At 47.3% G+C, this 18,797-nt stretch overlaps 1 protein-coding gene across 1 annotated transcript in view; it reads left to right on the forward strand.

Moving 5' to 3' along the window:
- Positions 1–2,685: 2,685 nt before the first annotated feature.
- The window catches only part of BCO1 (beta-carotene oxygenase 1), a gene marked incomplete at both ends in the record, with an annotated part of 33,730 nt that continues 17,618 nt past the window's right edge, over positions 2,686–18,797 (forward strand). Inside the window, 6 exons of the mRNA XM_080936839.1 lie at positions 2,686–2,749; positions 4,359–4,487; positions 8,615–8,744; positions 11,744–11,891; positions 13,832–13,979; positions 16,682–16,905. Coding sequence (XP_080792965.1) covers positions 2,686–2,749; positions 4,359–4,487; positions 8,615–8,744; positions 11,744–11,891; positions 13,832–13,979; positions 16,682–16,905 — 843 coding nt within the window. The remainder of the gene's footprint in view (positions 2,750–4,358; positions 4,488–8,614; positions 8,745–11,743; positions 11,892–13,831; positions 13,980–16,681; positions 16,906–18,797) is intronic.

The raw sequence follows: 18,797 nt of genomic DNA on the forward strand, positions 1-18,797 counted from the left end.
ACACCTGAGATCATGGCTGTAGCCTTATATCTTATCTTATCTGTAAGATGCAGTTTAATTTTTTTTTTATTAGTGATTGATGGGAGAAGGCCCAGCCCACTGTGGGTGGTGGTCCTGGCTGGTGGTCCTGGGTTCTGTAGAAAGCATGGGAAAGAAACTAGTAAGCACCATCCCTTTATGGCCTCTGCATCCGCTCCTGCCTCCAGATTCCTGTCCTGCTTGAGTTCCTGTCCTGACTTATTTTGATAATGAACATGGAACATATCATTATCAAAATAAACTCTTTCCACTCCAATTTGCCTTTTTCACTGTGATCTTTTATCACAACAATAGAAAACCCTAACTATGACACACCCCCTCCATTATTTGTTAGTCATAATTGCCTCTGCCCCCTAGTTACATGTAACATTGCCTCTGCCCCCTAGTTACATGTAACATTGCCTCTGCCCCTTAGATACATGAAATATTATTTATTCCTCTGCTAGCTCAGCACTATCAACAAAACTTTCGGGGGGTAGTGTAATTGTTTTTCCTCTGAGCCTTCAGTGTGTACCAGATACATGTACAAGGATGTAGCTTTCATGGCTTAGAATAAGTAGTTCTGGCATGGATACATGTGTATGGTCACGACAGCAGCATAAAGTAACAGGCGATCATGGAACTTCCTGGAAATATGAACAGAGAAAAAAAAAAAGTCCTTCTTAGAAGAGAGAGAGAGAAGATAGGTCTTGGGGTTCTGATATCCTTACATCCTGCTTCCTAGCTGTGGAAAAAGAGACTCCGAGAGAGTAACGTGGCCCAGGCCCACAGGAACTGCAGCCCTGTGTCAATCAAACTCACTGTCTCTTCCCTGGTGACGGACCCCTCAGCTCCAGCTGTGCACAGTAGAAACATTCCTAAATCACCGGCCTCTGGACCCACCGAGATTCTGAGTCAGTGAATCTGGAGCCCAGCCCGGTAACAGCACTTTGCAAATTCTCACCAGGTGATGACAACATGCAGCCAGGGGAGGAAGTACAGCCTGTTCTAGAACATTCTGAAACCCTCCTAATGACTCTCTGCTCAGCTCTCACCCTCCTCCACAGCTGGGCTATGTGAAGGCAAGCACCGTGGCTCTCTCCCTCTCTCCCTGTGTCCCCAAACCCCAAACCCAACCCAAACCGTGTGTGTGTGTGTGTGTGTGTGTGTGTGTGTGTGTTCCACATACATGAGCCGATGTGCTGCCTGCCTCCACCTCCATAGCACTGGGATTATATACAGGCAACAGACAGCACCGGAACCAGGCTTGGCTTTTCTTTCCTTCTTTTTCTTTCTCTCTTCTTTCTTTCTTTCTTTCTTTCTTTCTTTCTTTCTTTCTTTCTTTCTTTCTCTCTTTCTTCCTTCCTTCCTTCTTTCTCTCCCTCCTCCCTCCCTTCTTTCTTTCTTTCCTTTTCTTTTTTTGTAACACCAGTCCTGAGGATTGAACTCAGGGCCTCTTACAGGTCAAATGCTTTACTGACTGGTCCCTGTCCGGAACCCCGGAGCATCTTTAGTTGCATAATTTATTTAAATACATAACACAGAGAAATCTCATACATAGTCACAAGGTGTCCTGTGGTGTTTTGATTCCCGCATGTGTTGTGGAGTGTGGAAGCCAGCCTGTGGAAGCCTTCTGCTGCTCTCCTGGCTGAGGGCATCACTCTGAGCAACAGGAATCAAAGTCCTCCAACTCCCATTCAATGCTCTCGGAAACGCAATGTGGATTTTGGGCAATGGCGTCACACAGAATATCGGGAAACTCTAGACAAGACAGTCATGGTTCCTCCCTCTTATTGGCCTGAGCTGAAGTGAAGGACCTCGCTGGACTGGCTATCCAGAAGATCTCAAGGAGCCTCCTAGCTCCACCTCGCAGCTCTGGAATTCTGGGTGCTCCCAGCAGAACTCAAAGCCTCACAGGTGCACAGGCCCTGGTGTTGTTTTGTGGTTTAATTATTCTTTGGTTCCCCATAAAGCCAGTCCTTGTCTTCCCTGTCTTTGTTTTTTAAATGGGCACCTGACACATTTTTGTGCCCCACTTCCAGAAAGAAAGCAATCAAGTGTCCATTAATATGATTTTTAAGAGTGGGAAGGAACAAGGTCCTGAGTTAAAATCAAAGCCCTCTCTGTGTTTGCAGAAGGCAAAGATGTCACCAACCCACACCTTGAAATAGCGGCCGTCAGTGCCTTTGATTGTCCCGACTGAATGATGTTCTCTCTGCTCTAACCATAAACACATCCAGTTCTCAGGATGGGCTAGCTTAGGCAAGCTCAGCAGAATGCACCAAATCAGCTCCTCTAACTTAGAGCGGAACCTTCCTTGGCTGAGCTAAAAGTGAAATCGGAGAGGAGCTGGAAAAACAGGAATGGGATTAACGATTAGCAGGAGCACATGGCTTGGGAACTGACCTTTGACCCTACACACACACACACACACACACACACACACACACACACACACACACACACACTGTATAAATTACCCAGCAGCTTCCGGCAGCAGGCAGAAACACTGGCCAGCAGCGGCGAGGGAAGTAGAGAAAGAGACTGACTCTACAGGGACAGATGGAGATGTCAAGGAGCAGAAGGCCGGAAGGCAGGAGGCTTTGAGCACACGGGGCTTTGTGTCTGTTTCCAGTAAACACCTCGTCACTGCCACCCACCGGTTCCATGGAGATAATATTTGGCCGGAATAAGAAAGAGCAGCTGGAGCCAGTACGGGCCACAGTGACAGGTGAGGCGTATGTATTTAGATCTTTCTTTCTTTATCCTGTGTTGGAAGTTGCTTTTGGAAGCCTGGAAACCCATTTATAAGAACAAGATAAGCCAGGATCCAGAAACAGCCTCTGTAACAAATGGGGTATGTTTGCCCACGGTAGCGCATCATCCAAGGAGAGAGCAATTCCTTCTCACTGTCTCCAGAAAAGTATGCCCCAGGTATGCCCCAATAGTCACAGTGCAAGTGGAGACCAGAAGACAACTTGCAGGAGTTGGCTTTTTCTCCCCTGTCATTCCCAGGGATTGAACCCAGGTTGTCAGTCTTGGCTGCAAGCGTCTTTACCTGCTATGCCATCTCACTAGCCCTTAGGAGGAGTTTCCCGTGGGGACTGCCTTAGAAGTTGTTGGGAACCTTCCCAGCTTTTGTGTCTATTTTCTATGATTCAACCCACAACTCTGTAAGTGTATGCATATACATTAAATTATATATATTAGGTGACTGTTAAAATATAATAGAAAAACTTACAGTATCATTGTTTGAGAATATCCCCCTTTTTAAAAGCTTTTATTATCTTTAATTGTGTGGGTGTGTGCTTGTGAATACAGGTGTCTGGGAAGACCATAGGTGTTAGATCTCTTAAAGCTGGAGTTACAGGCAATTATGAGCTACAGTGGGGTACTGGGAACCGAACTCAGGTCCTCTGGAACTGGAAGAGTAGTGTCTGCTCCTTTACACTGCACCAAAACTCGATTTTTCCTAAGATAGATGTCGTAAGATAGGGTTGTTATTGCTGTGATGAGACACCATGACCAAAGCAACGTGGGGAGGAAAGGGTTTATTTGGCTTTCATTTCCAAATCCCTGTTCACCATCAAAGGAACCCAGGGCAGGAACTCAAGCAGGGCAGGAACCTGGAGGCAGGAGCTGATGCAGAGGCCGCGCTGATCAGATTGCTCTTCATAGACAATAGGAGAGACCTCCTGAAAGGTGTCCTCTCAGGTGCCATCCTCAAGTTGGCATTCCTTTTGGAACATACCAGTTTGTCTATACTGACTGACAAGTCCCAGGAATCCCCCTGTCTCTGCTGCACTGGGATAACAAGCCCATGTTATCTATTGTGCCTGAATTATTTTTTCATGGGTTTGGAAGGCAAACTCAGAACCTCCCACTTGTGTGCTAGGCACTTTATCCATCGAGCCAAGTCATCTTCCCAGCCCCTCAAATATTCTTTCATGCTGTGAGGCAAATATTCTCCCACAGGGAGGCTGTCACCTCCGGAAGGCCACTGCTTCCCAGGTCTTAGGCACGTCTCTGCACGGCACTGGGCTGTGGCACCGCCTCTGGCACAGTGTATTTGGAATGTCTGTTCTTCTACATCTTAATGGACAGTGGGCAGCTTCCGAGCAGGAACAGCGTCTGTTCTCCTTGGCCCTCTTCAGGGTTAGCAAACTGCCCGTCCTGCTGTACCTTGTCTAGAAAGGACCATGCAGTACATAAACAGACAATGAATGATATACTCTGTGCACTCAGTTCTTTCCCATGACCCTCCCTCATCCCATCGCCCCTCCCCCCTTTTCTCAAGTTTTGTTTTTTTTTTTTTTTTTTAACAGTTTATCTTTTAACAGGCACCATTCCAGCATGGCTGCAGGGAACCCTGCTCCGGAATGGGCCCGGGATGCACACCGTGGGAGAGAGCAAGTACAACCATTGGTTTGACGGCCTGGCCCTTCTCCACAGTTTCTCCATCAGAGATGGTAAGAGTCTGGCATGAGTTTGCTGTTGTCATGGTAACAAATGCAAGCCTGACTCCTGTGGACTGAAACAATAGGAGTTTGTTCTCTTTCCACTCTGAAGGACCAGGAGTCTGAAACTGATCTCACTGGGGTGATGCCCAAAGTATTGGTGGGGTTGCTTTTCCTTCCGGAAGCTCTGGGGAGAACACAGTGCCTTGGCTTCACACGATTTCGGAAGATGGCTGTACCCTTGGCTTGTGGCCACCTCCCGGTCTCAAACCAGGAGGACTCTATAATGCTGTCATGACCAGTCAGTCACACAACCCCAAAGCTTTAGCTGAGTAAGACTTACAAAGTCCCTTCCATCACACGGGTACTGCAGGGCTCAGAAGCAGGCTGACCCTGGAGAAAGCATCCCACAGTCCACTGTAAAGGACCTTCGGAAAGGTGCCCAGGGGTCTTCTCATTTCCTCTTATAATAGAATCTGCCATGGGATGAGCAACAACAGGAAAGCGGATGAGCTGGGAACTCAGACTTGCCTCTGATTGAAACAAGAGGAGGCTAGACAGAGAAGACCCAAGGTGGGCACACTGCCTCTACCAACAATCATGGCTGTGTGTCTCTCCCACTGGCAACCCAGGCCTCTAAGGGTCCTCACTCAGATTCCCTGCCAGGCCTCTCATCTCCTCTGGGACCCCCAATAGCTCCCCACTGTGTAACGATGGAGGTAGGAACCTCCATTGAGTTCCTCCTGCCTAGTTCAGAAGAGACACGTGCAGGGAAATTGGGGTCAAGGGATAAAGAAGCAAATGGTGGGATGTTCGTTTTGTTTTGAATACTTTATGGGAGTCTTTCATTCTTTAGATTTTTGTTTTATCTATTTTAGCTCTTATACAGGTGTATGTTCTGTTGAACCTCTCTCCTATGTTCTTCTACATTTTTCTTCTCTTTTGTCTCCTAGACAGTTTACTCCTGCTTTTGTTACATATATGTGTGTGTACATATATATGTATATATACATATTGTATGTGTATATATGTATGTATATGATTGTATATGACTCTATAGGATCCAGGGGTCACAAATGAGAGAAAACATACAATACTTACCTTTCTGAGAATGATTTAATTCACTTAATACAACAGTTCCCTCCCTCCACCCATCTTTCTACAAATGACATGACTTCATTTTTCACAGCTGAAAGAAAACTGAATCGTATGCACATACCATATTCTCTTTACCCGTCCCTCCGATGTGGGACACTTAGGTGGGTTCCAGGATAGTTATTATGACAGAACTACAGTAAACAAGGATGCACCAGTGTCTCCCGTGTGTGTGAATCGTCAGAGTGGTAGATCTAGTTTTAGTTTAGTTTTATGGGTTCTTTCTTTAAGACAAAGATTTTTATTTTTAATGATATGTACATTCTTACATCTGTGTGTATGTGCATGTGATCACAGTACCCTAGGAGTCCAGAAGAGGGCACCAGAGTTACAGGTGATTAGGAGCCACCCAACATGGGTGCTAGGCACTGAGCTCCTGTCCCCTGTAAGAGCACCAAGCACTCTAAAACATGGATCTACCTCTTCATCTTTACTTTTTAAGGAATCTCAAATTGACTTCGAGTGGTCAGACTAGTTTCCTGGCCAGTCCTTGTAGGTTTCATGACTGTTGTTTTCTCTTAGGTTAGGTGAATTCGCCCTTTATGTCAAGTATCCTGGGGTGCAGAACCTTAGCTAATGCCATGAAGATCTAGAAGGTGTGACCAAAGAAGGACAGGCTATCTCTAAAGTGGGTCTTCGTTCAGTGCAGTGCTTGGCTGAAGACCAACATCAGGCTCACCCCCCAGCACATTTCCAGCCTTAAATATCAAGGGTTCTTCTCCTTGACCATCTAGAATTGTAGCAGCCAACCAACATCCATGTATAAGATACTTTATCATTGTGACAATGGCAGCTTACAATGGAAGAAAGGGTCTACTTGGGACTCACAGTTTGTCAGGGAAAGCCTGCTAGCAGGAGAGCAAGACACTGGTCATAGTGCACCCACAGTCGGGAAGCAGAGAGACGAAAGCTCAACCCATTTCCTTCAACATTCCAATCAAGACCCCAGCCAATAGGACGGCCATACCCACATTCAGAATCGGTCTTTCCTCCTCACTTAAACCTCTCTGGAAACAGCCTTTGAGAACTGACCAGAGGTCTGTCTCCTAAGGCATTCTGAAGTTGACAGTGAAGGTGACCCTCAGAGCATGTTTTCTGTGTGCCCTGTGGCCTTGCAGCATCTTACCTCATGGAAATTGCCGACTTTAGGAGCTGGAGAGATGGTTGCCTGAGGTTGACCACAATCCCATGAGGCAGTATTCCTCTTACGAGGAAAATGGACCTAGTTTCCATGGAAATGTACAGTCAGTCGTCTGGAGAAGGATGTAAAAATACACCTGAGGGTAAATCCATCGGTGCTGTCAGAAGTCACCAGAGCGACCACGAGGAAAAGGGTCACTCCTCACATCCTCTTTATTAACTCAGTTGCCACCTGTATGAGTGTATGATCAGTAGAGTCCAATGGGCTGTATTGCTGTGTTCGGACCCTGCCATGAGGGGCCATTTCTAGGTTCATTGCTAAGTTCTACAAGCCTAGAAATCCATGACTGCTCAAGGGTTGAGTCGTTTACACTGTCTAACCTCTCCACACCTCAGTTATATCAGTGAGAATAGTCACATTTGTACTCCAAGTGATAAGAAAGTTCATATTCAAGGTTTGTAATTTCTCTTATGTGGCTGTTGATTGGCAACTTAGGCTTATTTTTTTTAAGATTTATTTATCTATTATATATAAGTACACTGTCACTGTCTTCAGACACACCAGAAGAGGGCATCAGATCTCACTACAGATGGTTGTGAGCCATCATGTGGTTGCTGAGATTTGAACTCAGGACCTCTGAAAGAGGAGTCAGTGCTCTTAACTGCTGAGCTATCTCTCTGACCCCAACAACTTATTTTTTTTATTCAAAGCATTTCTTTATTTTTAAATTTTTATTGATCCTTTGTGAGTTTCCTGCAACAAATGTTCACTGCAATAGAGTTATTGGTCTCGTGCTAGGTCTCTGGCTTCTGTGACAAGCCAATACTCATTAGAACTCCTCTCAGATATCCTGTTGTTGCCCTGTGTCATGGATGTTCTGTATCTTTGAGTCTGCAGGTCCAGGCTCTTCATGGGCACAATGGAGGCATAGATGGGGTAGATGTTGGGGTTGGCCTACTCAAAGCCCTGGCTCTGGGCCTGGCGGGCAGCTGAGTTGGTTAGCCTGCCAGCTCCCCTTTACCCACACCATCAGAGCCAGCACTGTCCTGGCTACTCACTCAATGCCACAGCCAGCAAGGGCAGGACCTGCTCCCCAGCTCTCACTGTCCTTGAGGCAAGCTCACCTAACACCAGGGCCAGTCCACTGTGCTGTGCGGACAAGGGTCAGGGCCTGTTCCCCTGAGTGCCGCAGCCGATGAGGGACAGGGCCAGCTCTCCCTCCACCTATCAAGGAGTGGGAAGAAGGGGCAAAATATTTCATTTAATATTTTATTTATTTATTCACTTACTTATTTGTGTGTGTGTGTGTGTGTGTGTGTGTGTGTGTGTGTGTGTGTGTGTGTACATACAAGTACACACATGTACAGGGTGTGAGCAGAGAGTTCTCTCTTTCCACTATGTGGGTTCTGGGGATCGAACTTGGGTCATCAGACTTGTCAGCAGGTGTCTTTATACATGAATCCATCGCCCACAAACTCCCTTATCTTTTGTTTTATCTTACTTCATTTTAATAATGCACCAGTCTTAGTGCTGCTCATATGTGCATAGGTGTGGGGCTGTCCGCTGGAACCTAGGACACCTACTCTCTCTCTCTCTCTCTCTCTCTCTCTCTCTCTCTCTCTCTCACACACACACACACACACACACACACACAAAACCATCTACTTTTTTTAAATGTGTGCAAATGAACTTAAACTTTACATTCCCTTCTCACTTGCATGAAAGAGGCCGGTCCCAGTTACCAAACCTTCCTCTGGACTCCAGCAAAGCCCCTAGAATGGGTGGGATCTATTTCATAAGTCCCAAAAGGTACCAGGCTGACAAGTATCTGCTTCTGTTTCAGGGGAGGTCTTCTACAGGAGCAAATACTTGCAGAGCGACACCTACAATGCCAACATCGAGGCCAACAGAATCGTGGTGTCTGAGTTCGGAACAATGGCCTACCCAGACCCCTGCAAAAACATCTTTTCCAAGTAACATCTCCTTTTGAATCTTGACAAATTCATACTTTTGGATATTTCTGATGGTCAAACCAGCCCACGTTTTCTCCCCTGTTAGTTTTCTTTGGGGGAGATAAAAACCCCAGCTAAAACCACGTGGCTGGCCTGTGACCACAGATGCTGCGTGATTCTTGATCAACGATAGCAAGGGAAGCAAAGAGCATTTGACAAATTGTCAGGTGCTCACCTGCCTGGCTGGTGGGAGAGAGTTTGGGCATTATAAGTCAGAATTACAAATGTGTGTTCCCTTTGGTCTAGAGATACACTTGCTCATGTCTGAAATGATAAATAGACAGAGTTATTCCTGGCTATGTCATTTGCTATGATTAAAAACTGCAAACAACCAAGATGTCATTGCCAGAAGTCTGGTTGAATTCACAACGGTAAAGCTGTATAAGAAAGTGCCTCAGTGCTGAAAAGGCTCGAAGCTGCTAGCTGTACAGTACAGAGGCAATCCTGTGATATATTGAGTTAGAAAGTTGTTGTTGCTGATGATAAGAAGGAAGATAATGTTGATGATGCTGTTGTTTTAAAGCCAGGTCGGTAGGCCTGCAGAGAGAGCTTAGTGGGTAAGAGCACTTGTTGGTTGTTTTTGTTGATTTTGTTAGTGTTTTTTAAAGTAGGCCCACCATGGCCAAAAAGTAAGTGGAAGAAGAAGCTTACACTTCCATATTGCTATTTATCACCAAGGGAATCAGGGCAGAAATTTAGGCAGGGCAGAAACCTGGAAGCAGGAACTGACGTAGAGGTCACGAAGGGATGCTGCTTACTGGCTTGCTCCCCATGGCTTGCTCAGCCTGCTTTCTTATAGGACCCAGGACCACCAGCCCAGGAATGGCACCACCCATAATAAGTTAGGATCTCTGCCACTGGCCACTAATTGAGAAAATGTTTTAGAACTGGATCTCATGAAGGTGGTTCCTCAACTGGGGCTCCTTTCTCTCTGAGGACTCTAGCTTGTGTCAAGTTGACACACACAAGCAGCCAGTACAGCTGTGGGACAGCTGTGGAACAGCTGTGGAGAGACTTGTTGAGAGAAAGCATGGAATCCTGAGTTCAAGTCCACAGAACTAAGCATAGTCACAAGCTTGCCTAGCCCAGTGCAGCAGTCTGCAGACAGACAGCCTGGCTCCAGCTCTAATCGGAGCCCTTGCCTCAAGAGAGTGGGATAGAGAGTGAGAGGCAGGGCAGCTGTAGCCTGTGCACATGTGCACAAGTACACGAACCTGCACACAAATGAACTACACACACATGCACACACACATGCACATACATACACATGTTGTGCACATGCATGTGCACACATGCACACACATATATACACATGCACGCACACCTACCTCTTTTTCTCTCTCTTTTTAAAATTAAGTAGTTAATTTAATATATGTGAGTACACTGTAGCCATCTGCAGACACACCAGAAGAGGGCACTGGATCCATTACAGATGGTTGTGAGCCACCGTGTGGTTGCTGGGAATTGAACTCAGAACCTCTGGAAGAGCAGTCAGTGCTCTTAACCACTGAGCCATCTCTCCAGTCCCCATATACCTCTTTCTCAAAGCAAGGTACATAAATGTCTTCTGTGTTCAGGGAGGAAAATTCAGAAGTAAGTCTAGAGATATTTTTGCTTGCACAGGGCATAAGGAGATGAGAGAGAGCAGTCAAGGGGGTGGGAAGCTGGCGAAGGAGAGAGTGGGGAGATTTTTCTGGAACACGTCTGAAGTCATCTGGGTTATGAAGCAGATGTGTGTATTACACATTCAACAATTAAATTCTTGGCCAGAGAGTCAGGCTTGCTCTCACTACCTCCCCTCAGATACACTCCAGAGGACGATGGAAAGATTCAGGGTGGATTGCCAAAGATAGGAAAACTTGCTTCTGCTCTTCCGAGGTTGACATCATCTTTCCCTGGAACAGGGTGACTTGCCCTTGCGGATGGGGCTGAGCCGGGGTGGCGTCAACACGGAGAAGTGAGCCTGAAGGACTTCAGAACCTTACCTGGAGAATCCCTGCAGTCACATCCTCTGTCGCTAGGGGGAGCACCACTCAATGCTTGCATACAGTGTTTGCCATTTGTACCCATTAACCCCCCTTGGGTTCTCTTCCTGTTTGCAGTTTGCCATTTGGTAAAATGAGTCCCGAGTCTCAAATAACATGAGCTTCTTTTTTCTTTTTGCCAAAAGTGAATTCCAGCGCTGAGGATGTAGCTCAGTTAGTAGAATGTTCACACAAAGTCCTGAATTTTATCTCCAGTACAAACCAGACAGAATGGGCCATCGCTCCAGAACTGGAGAGAGTCTCTCATTAAACTTGAAGCTAAGCTACCTGCCAGCAAGTCTCCAGCAATGCTCCTGTCTCTGCATCACACAGACTTTGGTTTACAGGCATGTGTGTGACCATGCCTAGCCACACACTCAGAAGTGGGAGGCAGGATAATCAGAGGTTCAAGGACATCCTTGGGTACATGGCAAATTTGAGGCTAGCCCGGAATGAATGAATCTTTGTTTCAAAAAAAAATAAATAAATAACAAACAAACAAAAAAAAAAAAACCCACAAAAGATTTCCTGATCAAATTTTAAATACTCAGTAGGGATTCAGATCCTGCCAAAGCAGAAATGAACCGTTTCTCTAGGTTTGGGGAATATTTGGGGTACAAGTCTGGTATCTGTATGGCTACTTAAAATAGTTGGAAGCATCCAAGTTCCTGCTGGTTCTAGCTGAAGATACCCCTGCACTGTTGGGAGTCAGAAAGAGGGCCGTGGGACCGCACTGTCCCAGCACCTCACTTGCTGGCTGACTTGTTGTAGAATGTTAGGGAACCTGATAACTCAAGTGACCCGTTGATACCCAGAGTTTTTTCTCTACTGCTGAGGCAGAACGTGTTAAATGGTGAGAAAGCAGGTCACGGAGGGCAGAACTTCCCAGCTGGCCAGGCGCAGCCACTAACACGGCCCCACTCTCTCTCTTTCCAGAGCTTTCTCCTACTTGTCTCATACCATCCCCGACTTCACGGACAACTGCTTGATCAACATCATGAAGTGTGGAGAAGATTTCTATGCGACCACAGAGACCAACTACGTCAGGAAAATTGACCCCCAGACTCTAGAGACCTTGGAGAAGGTGTGGTAGGCTTACAGTCAACGTCCATTCCTGACCCCACCCCCAAGGGGGAAAGCAAGCTGCCCACAAGCCTCCTCTACCATGGAGCATGTAGTTACAATTAAGCAAAGACTGCATGGTGTTCATCTTTGAGGCTGCCCTCATCCCCAGTGGTTCCTATATACAGCACAGTTTAAGTATATTTTAGTTAACCATGGGACGCATGTGTGATTGAGATCCCAAAGATGCTACCACCTAGCGACACTGTAGCTACCTTATCGGATGAACTCTGTGATGTCCATTCAGTGAAATCGCCTCATGACGGCTTCCTTGTGTGTTCCCACGGGGCCGGAAAGAAGGCTCAGTGGTTAAAAGCATGTGCCGCACTCTTCCAGATGATCTGAGTTCAGTTCTCAGCACCCTGGCCGTAACTAGTAGCTCTAGTTCCAGGGGATCTGATGCCCCCTTCTGGTTGGCGTGGGTACTGCCCCCCACACTTTAAAATATACAGACATTAAAAGAATATATATATATTTTTAGAACACATCCTCGTCCCTGAACGTGGTATAGACTAAGTGGCTTAAAATAACAGAGACCCACTGTCTTGTATTCATGGAAGCCACAATTCTAAAACCAATATGTAGAGCCCGTGTCTGGCAGGTTATAGGGCCTGTGTTTCCCAGCTCCTGGACTTCTCGCCAGTCCTCCGTGTTCCTCAGCTCATAGGCATATCAGTTGACTCACCACCTCCTCAGTCCCATGGTAGGCCCTTTGTGTCTGTATGTTCCAAGTCCCCGTGTTCTATAAGCACACAAGTCATAAGGCCACAGCCTGCTCTCACGTGGTACCGCATCATCTTGTGGTAATTAGATTAAGATGCTACTGCTGCGTGAGATCACACTCACAAACGCTGGGGGTTAGGACTTCCTTCTATATATTTGGAAGATAGTACAACTCAAAACCATATCCATAGTTCTTATAGGACCCAGGGTGTTCTACCCACAATGACCTGCAGAGGGCGGTATTACTCAGAGAGCAAGGACACCAGAAGACAAAACCACTTCTGGAAGGCCCTGGGCTCACATTCCCATGAAAATCAAAAGACCCCTGTGTCAGTTTGCTCGAGCTAGTTGTTCAAAACCACATGATGTCATAAAGCATTTGAGCGAGCTGCTAAATTCAACACCTATCTTAGCCGGGAAATTACGTCCAGTTCCTCATAAACTAGGTGGCAAGGGCCCAAATGATGTATGCTGGGAAATACAGGAAGGGCCAGAGCCCGACCTAACTCTTAGCTGCAGTGTTATCTTGGAGAAGGGCAAACAGCTCCTGCTTAGCCATCCCATGGCTGTGGTCTGTTCTGAGCTGAGGGGTCATCATTCAACTTGTTAATAGAATTTCTGCTTTAAGTAAATGGTTTTATAACCTGTTTCCAGAGAATATTCATGAGAGGGACGGAGAGCTGCATCTCTGTCTCTGTGGACTCCAACGGGGTAAATTTAAATGATGTAACAGGATAGATCGACACAGAAGGTGGCTGAGACTGGCAAGAAGGTGGCAATCTACCTCCACCGTTGCTTCAGCCTTACAACGGCTACACGGTTGCTAATAGACACTCCCCATCTCTATGCTGAGGATCCTGACAAGACCAAGATGTGGGATTGAAACTATAGGCACAAAAAAAAAAAAAAAAAAAAAAAAAAAAAAAAAAAAAAACAAAGAAACAAAACAAAACATGTAGCTAACTAGCTCCCCACAGCTGACTTCTGCCACAAAAGTGATACAAACTCCTGTTGGGTCATGAGAGTAGACACCTCTTTAAAGGTAAATTATGTCTTTTTCCCTCCCAGTGAGGAGATGTTCAAAGAGACCCTCCCTCTTCCTCGACCTAGGTCTAGTCAGATGTTCACAGGATCCCATTTCCTCCTCTTTACAAAACGGAGTGGCTGTTGTATTCCTAGGTTGATTACCGGAAGTATGTGGCTGTAAACCTGGCTACCTCACACCCTCATTACGACGAGGACGGAAGTGTCCTTAACATGGGCACATCCATTGTGGACAAAGGAAGGACAAAATACGTGATATTTAAGATCCCTGCCACGGCACCAGGTAAATCACGCTGGGGAACCTAACAAAGCAAAGACAGCTGGGTGACCCTGACTGAAGAGTCCGGGGTTGTGCTTGTGACACACTTCATGAATTATTCAGATGACCCTAAAGTTGGTTTTGTCATTTAGTCAAAAGCAAAGGTTCTTTGGGGGAAGAACTTTGGGAGAGAGTTTTCTCCTTTAAACGTAAAAGAGACATTTCTGAGATCGTTTTGGATAAAAGAAATCCTGTTACTATTTTAACTTCCTGTGTTTTAGGCTCGGATTCATGAATTCACTATTTTACCTCTCCACCCACACATGATTCTGTCTACACGTTCACCTCCTCACCTACCCTTGTAATAACCCATTCATTCAACTATCTTTTTATCGGTCCATCTATTCATTGATCTACTTGTCTATCACTCAATCCATCTCCTCTTCCATTCACCAACCCCTAAACCATCCATCCATCCATTTCCCCTATATACACAAACACACAGCCACCTATTTACCTATACACAGACCCACACAACCATCCATTCATCCATCCTCCCACCTACGTATTCAGCCATTTATCTATTCATCCACCTAGTTAGCCCATTCTAACCTTTTCCCTAGCTGCTAGTTTAGTCTTTTTTAAAAGTCTTCTGACAACCTTTTCACATGCTAAGATTGTGTCACCACCCCCTCTATCCTACAGCCAGTCTCCCAAGGCTGTTGGGGTGCTCAGCTCTGCTGGGATCCATTCCAAATCCACACCCTGTTCCCAGAGGCTTCTGGACCTCCTCCTCTTAGGGCCGGGTCCTGGAGCAAAGCCCAGGCCAGTGATTGCACGTTCCCGAGGGGGAAGAGGGTGAGGCTCCCAACCTATGTTTGTCTGGGACCCTCCTGGTTGCCACACCCAGCAGATGAAGCCTTCAAGGGTGTTTGACCTGACCTTCTGGCCTAGGAAACAAGTTTATATCTGTGACCCTGATAGCACCTGCCTGCTCCCTACCCCTTCCAGCTGTAGAGAAAAAAGCTGGGAGCATAGCCTGCCCCCCCAAAATCAAAAGGTGCCGTGAGTATTATTAAGTGCCTAAGGTAATGTGGTCTAGTCCAGCATCTTAGAGTTCAGACTGGGGTCTTCCAGGCAATTTTATTTGCCGCCTCAGATCACAGGGGACTGTGAGGCTCGGATTAGGTAACACGGTGTTGGTCACATGGCTTAGTGTTTCTCTTTATTTGTTGAGAACACTAGCCCACAACCCCACAGTGTCCCCTCCCACCAGCCCAGCTGTTTACAGTGTGCACAGGTGGCCACAGAGAGGTGGGGACATTGACAGGGAACTCATTATAAACCAGCCCCAGGACTGGGTGGGGAGGCCTCTTGCCCAGGGCTGATTCATGCTTACAAAGGACTCAGAATACAGAGCGCTGCACACACACAAAGCTATGACCTTCAGTGCCAGCAGAGGCCCTTGAACTGTGGTTAGAACAGAGGGTGGGTCTGGACCCCTCCCCATGCCCTACTGCTTGCTTTTCTGGGGCCATCCACTTCAGCCTGGTTGCCCCTTGCTCCCCTCTTCCCTTATATCTGCACTTTTTCCTCTGATGCCTTATCTTTTTCCTCTGCCTTGCATCCACCTTGGCAGGGGCAGGCTTGGACTGCAGCCTCCGGGAGCGGCCAATGGGCTCCACCTTCACGGCTCCATCCTGGCTAACTTTGCTCTTGGGTATCTGGTCTTAGGATACTAGTGAACTGCACTGCCTAGCTGTCACCACAGGAACTGCTGGGCTGGGGGCAGTGGGAAAGCCAAGGTCTAGACTTCTGAGCATTAGGATTTGAGATTGATCTCCAGAGCCCATGCAGAAAGCCAGATGTGGTGGCACACAGCTGCAATCCTAGTCCCACAGAGGCAGAAACTAGTGAGGCTCGCTAACAGACTATGTGGGCTCCAGGTCCTAGCGAGAATCCCTGTCTGAAAAGGCAATGACACAACTCAGGCTGTCCTCTGTGCCTGTGTTTGTGCGTACTCACCACTCCCCTGAGACACAGGGCAGTCTGTCTGTCATCACAATGGATAGTCTTCTGCTGGGTGTTCAACAATGGGTAGTCCTAAGAACAATGGGTAGAAACCCTGTGGAAAATATGGTGCTGGCTCCCCATGAAACGCAAGGGCTGTGGGAAGGACGCCCCTGGGAACCTTGGTAGATATGCAGTCTGGGGCCCTGCCCCAGAAACACATTAAGGGCTATATTTGATTACTGTCCCATCACTATTCCTGGGGATGTATATTCATGACTCTGTAGCAGGGGTCAGCAACTTTTTTTCCTGCCAAAGAGCTATGCCAGTAATTAAACTATATAAATAAGGCCCCGAGGACCAACTCTCTGGCGTGTCACAGAGGTTCACCTGGGCTACTGTCCCTGGAAGCAGTAATAGTCAGACCTCAAGGAAAGCAGTGGGTGTGTATTTGCCATTGTATTTGTGAAGACAACTGGAGGCTCAGTTTAGTCCCCCACGTGGGGTGGAGACCCTTGACCCCTCAAGGCCTCCCTGGGTGAGACAGTGGTTTTTCCGGGCTGGAAATCCAGAGCTCACCACAGACCGTGAACTCTCGTGGGGAGTCTCTCTGTATCTGTGCCTGTGGGTTCTTCATTGACGGTTCTCTTGAGAACCCACTCGGGGTGTGGGTGACGGTGCTGTCCTGATAGACCTCCAGGTTTGCGCTTCTCCAGGTAGCAAGAAGAAAGGGAAGAGCCCCTTGAAGCACGCGGAAGTACTCTGCTCCATCCCCTCCCGCTCGCTGCTCTCTCCCAGCTACTACCACAGCTTCGGAGTCACAGAGAACTACGTGGTGTTTCTGGAGCAGCCTTTTAAGCTGGATATCCTCAAGATGGCCACCGCATACATGAGGGGTGTGAACTGGGCTTCCTGTATGTCGTTTTGTAAGGAGGACAAGGTGAGGCCTTCCTGTCTGTCTACCCCACCCCAGGAGGACAGGGAGGCTACCCTGAGGAATGCTTATGGAACATTAACTGCCATTTAGTCCCTTTGCAGGAAGCTGCCACCATCTAGAGGGTTCTGGTGTTGGGGTGCATCATGAGAGTGGTCCTGAGACCACTAATTCCAAATGCAAACTGGGAAACGGATGTGATCTTAGACAGGCAAAATCCCCCAAACTAGCCACAGATGTACTGCCACTATGGGATCAAGTCGCCGTCCATAGCTGGGACCTACATAGCCTCTACCATCCCAATTCTTCCATCCATTGGGGAGGCGCCTTTAGCATCTCTACTCCCATTGTACAATCTTGAGGGGCGCTTGGTGAGTCCTGGGTACCATATCAGGATGGCTCTGGGTTCCACAGATGTGGAGTGAAAACATCCCCTTCAGTGAGAGGCACAGGAGTGTTCTAAGCACATGCAGATGAGCGTGTACATGTATGTGCATGCATGGGTGGATGTTAAGCACATATGTATGTATGTATGTGTGTGTGTATTTGCCATTGCTGCTTGTGACAAACATCCAGTGATTTTTCAGTGTTACCTATGCAGATAGCACAGCAGTATAAAAACCCACATATTAAATCCCTTTCCTGGGCTGGCGCTGTGGCTCAGCTAATAGGGCACTTGGTCAACATACACGAAGCTCTGGGTTCAATTCCCAGGACTGTGTAAATTGGGTGTAGTGGTGTGTGCCTGCAATCCCAGAACTCAGAGACAGAGACAGGAGAATCAGGACTTTAAGGTCATCCTTTGCTACACAACAAATTCAAGACCAGCCTGGGTTACATGAGATCTTATCTCAAAGTAATTTTTTTAAATCCCTTTCCCATCAGATCCCCCACCATCTTCCCTCCCCCCTCCTCTGCTCCCCTTTCTGGAGAAAACCCCCATCATCCACTGACTGTCCACGGCAGTACTTCCGGATACTTAACCACTTCTACTTAAAGGAACCAATATGCCGGCTAGCCACCCTCTTTAACACCATCCTCTGTCTCCTCAGGAGAAGGAGGAGGAGGAGGAGGCCCACCACTGATAGTAACCTTCCAGAAATTTCTCAGAATGACATTCAAGGGCTCCATTGTTCTCTCACCTCTCTCTGTCTCTGCCCCCCCATTTATTTGGGGTGTCTTCTCTGATGTCTGACTTCTGACCTGGCCTCCTGGCGTTCTGTTCTTCTGGGAATGACATGGAAATGGCTCCCCCCCCCCCACTGGTCTAGCTCCCCAAGTCTTCTTTCTTGAACTTTGTTGTGTTTTATTTTAAAAAAAGAAAAAGAAGCCAGGGATATGTTTGGTGGAGGTGTGGGGGTGGGGTGGGGTGGGGCGGGAGCCCTTACTACCTATACATTGTTATAGTATAGAATAGTTTATTTAGGGCATGGGGAGGGGAGTTGAGGGGATAGGAAAGACTGAGACAGAGTAGAGGAGTAGAGGTTGGACATGAGCACGTGGAGAGAGAGGAGGGGAGGGGGATGGGGAGAGAAGGGACAGAGGGGAAAGAGGGGAAGAGATCAAGAGAAGAGAGAAGAGAGTGAGGAAGGGGCAAGCAGCCCCTTTTATAGTGAGTCATGCATACCTGGCCGTTGCCAGGTAACTGTGGGGTGGAACCTAGCAGAATTGTGAACACTATCTGCAGGAAACCACAGGCTGGCTTTTTCTAGCTGCCAAGCCTAGCTCATTTCTCTTGAGAGCATCCTTCACCAGATTTTACGTTTCTCATGGGTCCCACCCCGCTCACATTACAGTCCTTGAAAGGAGTCACTACACGCCACTGCGTTGCTCTGGTTCCCAAAGAAGTGCCCAGTATCAGAAGGGAAGCCAACTCAAGCTGAATACCCTCTGCAGCG

This window comes from Micromys minutus, assembly GCF_963924665.1.
Source record: "Micromys minutus genome assembly, chromosome: 24".
In the NCBI taxonomy this organism is placed as follows: Eukaryota; Metazoa; Chordata; class Mammalia; order Rodentia; family Muridae; genus Micromys; species Micromys minutus.